This window comes from Opisthorchis viverrini (assembly GCF_000715545.1).
Source record: "Opisthorchis viverrini unplaced genomic scaffold opera_v5_107, whole genome shotgun sequence".
Taxonomy (NCBI): Eukaryota; Metazoa; Platyhelminthes; class Trematoda; order Opisthorchiida; family Opisthorchiidae; genus Opisthorchis; species Opisthorchis viverrini.
The window spans coordinates 463,023-470,492 of record NW_008751763.1 but is presented as its reverse complement, the minus strand read 5'-3'; the positions used below and the strand labels follow the sequence as shown (position 1 = coordinate 470,492).

At 41.6% G+C, this 7,470-nt stretch overlaps 1 protein-coding gene across 1 annotated transcript; it reads left to right on the top strand.

The window, feature by feature from the left end:
- Positions 1-2,401: 2,401 nt before the first annotated feature.
- Positions 2,402-6,909, top strand: T265_13818 (hypothetical protein; the record flags this gene model as incomplete). Its single annotated transcript, XM_009170660.1, has 4 exons — positions 2,402-2,476; positions 4,165-4,237; positions 6,605-6,758; positions 6,822-6,909. Coding segments are annotated over 4 exons (390 nt in total), but the record flags the coding sequence as incomplete, so codon positions are not given.
- Positions 6,910-7,470: the final 561 nt, after the last annotated feature.

Sequence of the window (7,470 nt, the reverse complement as noted above, 5' to 3'; positions counted from 1 at the left end):
GGTAGTGGACTGTAATTCACTAGAAACCGGAAGATACACTCTACGTTTTAAGGCATTCCTCCGACTCCAATCGGTTCACGCGTTCACACTCTCTCATCACTAATTAGTCTATTCGGAGCGCTTGGTACGGGAGAGACAGACCGAAAAGCCATTCAAAGTTAGTTTAGACACCAAATTAATTACAAAGCGGTCTATGTTAAGATGGGTGTTGTCTTCGGTACCAAGGCCCGGTTAGTAAGAGGTTGATGAAGATGCCATTCCCCGTAGAGAGCAAACATCTGTAGTCATCCGGAAGGTGCCAAACATACACCATTACAGTAGTACTCAGAAAAGTGGAGAGCACTATGTCCACTGCTGACGCCTTTGAAATATTACCTTGCGATCGGAAGGAACAGGGAGTACGTAGATAAAACTAAGTCAATGGCCTGTATCAAAATCTACAAAAGACAGACGGTTATGGAACATGGATAAAATAACCAAACGACCAAGAAATGCTGGCGGTTGCAAATCTTTCGATGATAATTGGACACGCAGTTGAAATAGGGCATAAGATAGGTCTGGAAGTGTGGAAGTGTGACGAAGGAAATAAGATTCACGCCACGTCGGCTGATGTCCGAAGCAGTAGAAGTAGTCAAGTTGGTGTGAAAATAATAGACGTGCGTATGGAGGCCCTAAACCTTGCACCGCACAGTGAGCGCAAATTCGATTTACGAATCTCTCATCTCACGCAACTGCCGTAGTGCAGTTTACTTAATACGGAGTGTACAGGAATTACTACATCCTAGTGGAAGATCTTGGTGACTGATTGGACATACTACTCATAAGTTAACTGCAGAATCAGTGAGAGCTCACGAACTGCTTAACCCTTATTTTGGTTCATTTGATTCACAGAACAAGAACTTTGTAAACGAGAGATTTTGCTGGATTTCGTTGAGTCTACTTTTTTAGTTATACTGACTTTCAAATGAGTCTGTTTTGCGGATCGCCTACAACCTGTGTTCAAGTAGAATATGACATTGATGAAAACTCGAAGACTGTACATATCCTATGAATTCGAAGAAGAAGAAAATCGATCAATTTTTTCAGCATCCTTGTCAGTGGTATGTTTCCTAAGGAAGTATTGTACAAGACATCGGATATCGTTCCATTTGAGATATATGTTGCTTAGGTCAATACGATTAATTCAGAAAAAAACACCGCAAACGATAGATTTAGATGAATTCATTTGAGTCACTTCTCAAACACATGTAGGTTTGCGAATGGATATGGCTTTACTTTCACCCTAAAACCAGATCAGGCTTGAAACCTACTCGCCAGACCTGTAAGTGTTAATTGTCAAAAACGAAACGTTGTCCAGCAGTATTGAGTCAATCCCTTTTCGAACTCCTGCGAAACAAAGTCGGGATCCATTTTCTCCGCCTTGCTGAGTTTTTTTATTTCTTATCCGAATTGTTTGTGAGTTCTCACGCCAGCCTATGTAGAGCTGCATGGATTTTGCCAACATTGCGGTTCACTTTGACACAATGGTTGCTGGGTCTATTGAAACATAAATTTGGATTTAGAACCAGGTTTACCAATTCGGAACGGTTTCCCAAATAAGCCGCGGATTTTAACTCGATTTTAACAATTTTTTCAAAGAAAAAAAGCTAGGGAACTATTTTTCAGATCTAAACAAATCCTCTGATATCCTCACCCCCAAATCGTGTGGGAGACGCTACTCAGGGAAAGCCGATTTTGATTGATTCACTGATGCGTTTTGTGTGGTTCTTTCTTGCCAAGAATAGATCTCCTGATTCAAGAATAGGAAAACCCTTGGGCAACGTATCCTGCCGTTTTTCTATGATATTTTTGTGTTGGCAAAGCTTATTTTTACTCTCATTTGATATAATTAGGGACGGTTGCACTGTCACTTTTACATGCACGTGGTAACAGGCCGAACGAAACAGTGTAGTTGATTACCATTTAATTGAATCTCTCGTTTATGATGTTCTCCAGCTGAATGTGCTGCACACAGGCCGCCTCATGATTCAGTTGGCACGATATTCGAGATATCGAAATATATTTTCATAAAGGAGACTACTCACAAGGTTGCTGAAAACTCTTTGACAGCCCACGACCGGTTTCGCCCTTCTTGGGGCTCATCAGGTAGGCGCAGTCCCCGAGTTTCCGTCAACCTTATGATCTACTTGAACCCAAATTGCACTGTTTTCGAGAAATACACTCATCTGTATCTATTCGTCGTATCTGCCCCAACTGACGAGCTCTGAAAGCATTAAAAAGGCAAGATAGCTCAGTCGTTAAAGCGTGGACTTACTGACAGGAAGAACCGTTGTTCCAGCTTGACCTCTGCCTCTCAACATCCCCTGCATAGGCCTGAACGACCTGACAGTGTCTCAGTTCCATGCTTCTTTCGGGTGGCATGGCAGCCAGGCACCGAAAGGGTGCTGCAGCTGAATCGATTTTTTATTATTTACAGGTGAACAGACAGTGACATACCTTTATGATAATACACTTCGATATCTCGAATATCGTGCCAACTGAATCATGAGGCGGCCTGTGTGCAGCACATTCAGCTGGAGAACATCATAAACGAGAGATTCAATTGAGTCTCCCGTGAAAACCAAATTGATTTGCAGATGAGTGTATTTCTCGAAAAACAGTGCAATTTGGGTTCAAGTAGATCATCAGGTTGACGGAAACTCGGGGACTGCGCCTACCTGATGAGCCCCAAGAAGGGCGAAACCGGTCGTGGGCTGTCAAAGAGTTTTCAGCAACCTTGTGAGTAGTTTCGTTTATGAAGATTACCATTTAAGTTTTCTGAGCAGTTCGGTGCGCGATCCGTTCTCGAACGAAGAAGACTGATTAGTTGTATGCTTTTACATGAAGCGGACTGCTCAAAATGGGCAATATTATTGGAGAAGCACAAAGCGTCCGAAAATAAGTCAGTGACAGAGTTCAGTAAGAGGAACATATATGTATGTATATACCTATGTCAAAATCTTTTGACACATTGAAAATCTTTCCTAACAAATCATGAGGCGGCATTTTAACTACAGACTAAGTTTGAGCGTATGAAAGGAGAGGGAGACTCGGGTGAAATTGCACTAAATGTCCCGTCTATACCAATTTAGTTCGTAATTGAATGTTTACTTTTACACAAAATTTGTAGTACATTTGTTCATCGTGTATGATCCATTCACTTATGAACACACAAATGCCCAGCCCTTGGTCTTGTGCTAATGAGATCATTTAAGATATTCTTTGCCAAGAAGATATGCTATTACGGGTCAAAAAGCTGACCTCCACTTGACTGCACACACCTCATAGAAGAAAACGAAAGCCATCTAGCTAGAATCTATGCCAAAACATCTTATTCAGCGGACGAATTCGTTTACGGTGGACACTTCTTCACGAGGCATATTGCCGAGAAGGTTCCATAGTGATTCATGGCAATTTTTTAGGCACCACCCACAATGACAGCCAATAAATAATTTATCGCGTCAATAAGTGTAGCTATACACAACTGCGTCTATCGGTTGGTTTGCATTATGTATGCTTGGGTTCTTATGTGGAATTTACTTGAAACTTGGAACTCACTCGGAGACATCATTCAAGTAAACAGGGGACTGAAAGGGGCTTTGAGTAAATCCCGCGTTTACACTGCTAAGATTGGTTGATACAATGGGCCATTGGCTGTGAAGAACGGGTGGTTGGACGTCAGTTTATACTAAGTGACAGGATAAGTAGTATATACTATTTAAGACAAATTCTCTGGCAAATTAATTAATGATCCAGCTGAATTATGAAGGATTGTTTGAGTACAGTACAACAGATGTGATATCAAGAAAAAAAGAAGGCGGTATCGGTGATTGTTGTAGACTTCTAGTTCAATATGTGAGTGGAAAAAAATTCGGAGACCAGACCAGCGGGTCACTAAATTCCTTGAGCTGGCACGGGACGGAAATTTACCTGCTCAGGTGGCCTTACACTTAGTTCTTATGGTTTGATTTTGCCTGATATTCCTGATTTTACAACACTGAGGAAGCTCACAATTTCGGATCCATTGGATCAACATCGGTGATCACAGTAGCTCTGTATGTTTTGTTTTATATTATCGGGCATCAATGTATAGCCAGTATATGCCAGCACATTTTCAATCTTCAGATGAATGATGTCGCAGAAGACAGCGACGCGGCTAAGCAGATCGTTGACGCTAAAGAGTTAGAAAAATGGTCTGGTAAACTAAGCCCACGGTAAAAAACCAGGATATTGTTGAATGCTTTTGCGAAAATATGCGAGACAAAGTGTTGAAGAGGTCTAAGTAGGAAACGGAGTTGATTTCAATCTCATGGTTCAGATTATCACAGCACAATGGGAATATCCAATTCTATTTAAAATTTTTGTGGCAGTCTATGTGATCAATATTATCCGAGCTATTATAAGTTAGAGGAGGGGATTGGAGTAGTGAAGTGGGTTGTAAGAAATAGATGACCTGAAGCGTGATGGGGCGGGGTTAACTGGAAACATATACGTCAAATTTACCTGGCGCTTGCTGTAATGAATGAGTGACAAAAAAATAAGTAGGAAACGGAGTTGATTTCAATCTCATGGTTCAGATTATCACAGCACAATGGGAATATCCAATTCTATTTAAAATTTTTGTGGCAGTCTATGTGATCAATATTATCCGAGCTATTATAAGTTAGAGGAGGGGATTGGAGTAGTGAAGTGGGTTGTAAGAAATAGATGACCTGAAGCGTGATGGGGCGGGGTTAACTGGAAACATATACGTCAAATTTACCTGGCGCTTGCTGTAATGAATGAGTAACAAAAAAACACCGCTCTCCGTATTCTTTGTGAAACCATACTTTGCAGCTGATTAGCGCCACCCCTGTCTGATTGAGTCACCCCGGTGACAGTATAAGCACGCAACGTCCTGGGTCAATATGATTTAGTAAAGCATACAGATGATCGGTTTCCGCATTCATCCAGTTGTGTACTTGAAAAACATGACTTTGCTGGCGTACGCAACCCACTAGTCACCTGTTTGGTTCCATTAGAGATGAGAATGAATAAATCTGTGCAAAATACATGAATTTTGGTCGCATTTGGGGTCTTGTTATCATGGCTCGGGATGCTATAATTGATGACTACATTTGGATGCCCTCCTAAGATCCCGTCGGCTGTGTACGCTGTCAATAGTTAAGTGCAGTTTCCAAAGATTTTGGTCTGTTTAGGCTTTCCACTATGGACGAAAACCGATGCTGTTCTTGCTGATGTTCTCTGACTGCAACATATCATTTCGGATGACGTAAAATCGCCTCTTACATTCGTTTCACACTGGGATACTCTGGACGTACATGCCAGGTTCGCACCTCAATCCTTCCAAATTTGTCGAATCTACACCCTGCCTAGTCCGTGCGGCGTGCCTAGCCAGCGTCAAAACTTTGGATGTCGCTTGATATTTATGTCGATCTGTTGATGCATTAATGATCCTTCGATTATGCTCACACACTTTTCCTTACAACTCTTCAACTTTTTGCCTAATTTGAACTTTCGCGCGGTTGATACGCCTAATTATGTGTATGGTCTGTCACGTACAGCTACTGAGTGTGACGCTTTCCCGCAAGAAAAGCTACGTTATTAACTTGACTGATACTAGCTTGTTTGATATTGCTTTCCCCCCATCTACGAAATATCAGGTCCTGGTATTCGGACCAATAACCACCTATTAAGACAGGATATATCTACTATCTCAAAATATCCTTGTAGCGTATGATCGATTTCTCTCTTTCACATTTCTCCAATAATATATGCACATTTTAGAATGGATCTTGAGTTACAATAAATAGGCATATACTTCTCTGCCGTCTATTTGTTTATGTCTACCAAACACTTGCGTAAGTCCCACAAGTATGTGGGTCGTGTGCGTTTCTCGGGTAGAAATTTGAGAACTGCACAGTGAGTTTGTGAACAGAGATCATCCGAAATTTCAGCAAACGTTAAAAACTTCAAACTTGATGATGTAACTGTCGGAATGCTTCCGTTCATAGACATTCATAAAGCATTTTGAATGAAACATCATTTACGAGGTGGTCAAATTTATTCAGCGATTATACCGACATGTCTGTCCTATATCGAATTTTGTGCTCAAAATGAAGCATAATTTTTACAACGCATCGGCGGGCAACCCAACTGAACATCGACACATTAATTAGCTTTTATAGTTTTTTAGGACAAGTAAGCCATTTTTCGCATTCTGTCTAGTTTGCATGAAGTTATACTAACGGACTTGTCCGTTCACAGTAAAAAATGTACAGATACTAAGGTGATGAGCTAAGTAGTAATATATACTAGGCATACTGTGTGTCCAAAGCCTGACAACCAAAAACTCCATGCGATGGACGAAAACATGCACTTGGTTACTAAACCTATTTAGAGCTAATTGGAACGATACTGTCTTTTGCCGTCTTTTGTCGTCGGAAATAAAGACGAATACGGATTGTGTGTAGTTGCTCTGCTTGAAATGCCCGACCCCAGCCTATCCGAGATCACCAAAGTTGGCAGCTCTCTAAACGTTTTCCAAGTAAGCTTCGGGCTTAAGTAAGAGGGGCGAGATGGCCCAAGTGGTTAGAGCGCGAATTTACTGACCGGAAGGTTCGTGGTTCGAATCCGACCTCCACCACTCGACTTCCCCTGTCTAGGCTTGGGCAACCTGGCAGTATCCTACCCTCGTGCTTCCTTCGGGTGGCATGGCAGTAAGGCACCGGAAGGGTGCTACAGCTGAACGCTTTCTTTCTTTTTCTTAAGAGGGTCTACAGGGGGCCAAAAATAATTGCCTGCTGGTTGCAGTCAGTTCATTTCAATCAAATCGAAATTTATTGGGCAAGCAAACGTGCGGTCGGTACGGTAAGTACCACGACTTTGTTTTTCAATACATGGCTGAGTTTCTTCGAATGTGTACTCAGCGGAATGGGATTAGGTTGTTTCCACAGCATCTATTCCATTCACTTCCTCAGAAAAACCACTGGAGCTAAATTTGCTATGATGTATTAATCAAGTCTTCTGTACTCTTCTCATATATGAATGATGTACACTGCCTCTGGAATAAACTGTTCACATTGTGTATCACGAATTCAATGAAGTTTGCGGACAAAGAGGTTACAACTGACTGCAAGAGGCTGACAGAACTGAATCATTGAGAAAGCAGTCAGCTGCGACGTTGAAATGACACCGAAATAGACAATAGTCCAGCATCTAATGACAACGGGTGGAATTATTGGTAAAAAAAACTGGTGTCTCCACTGATTATTTGTCAGTTTGCCGAAATTGATACAGACCAGAAAAAGTGAAATTTGCTTTTCTCCGGGCCCCAGAAGAGAAGTAAGTTTAAAATGCTTTCCTCCATGGTGAAGTATCAGTTGGATTAGGAAACGATACGCGGTTTATTAATTCGACCGTCCTGCTCAA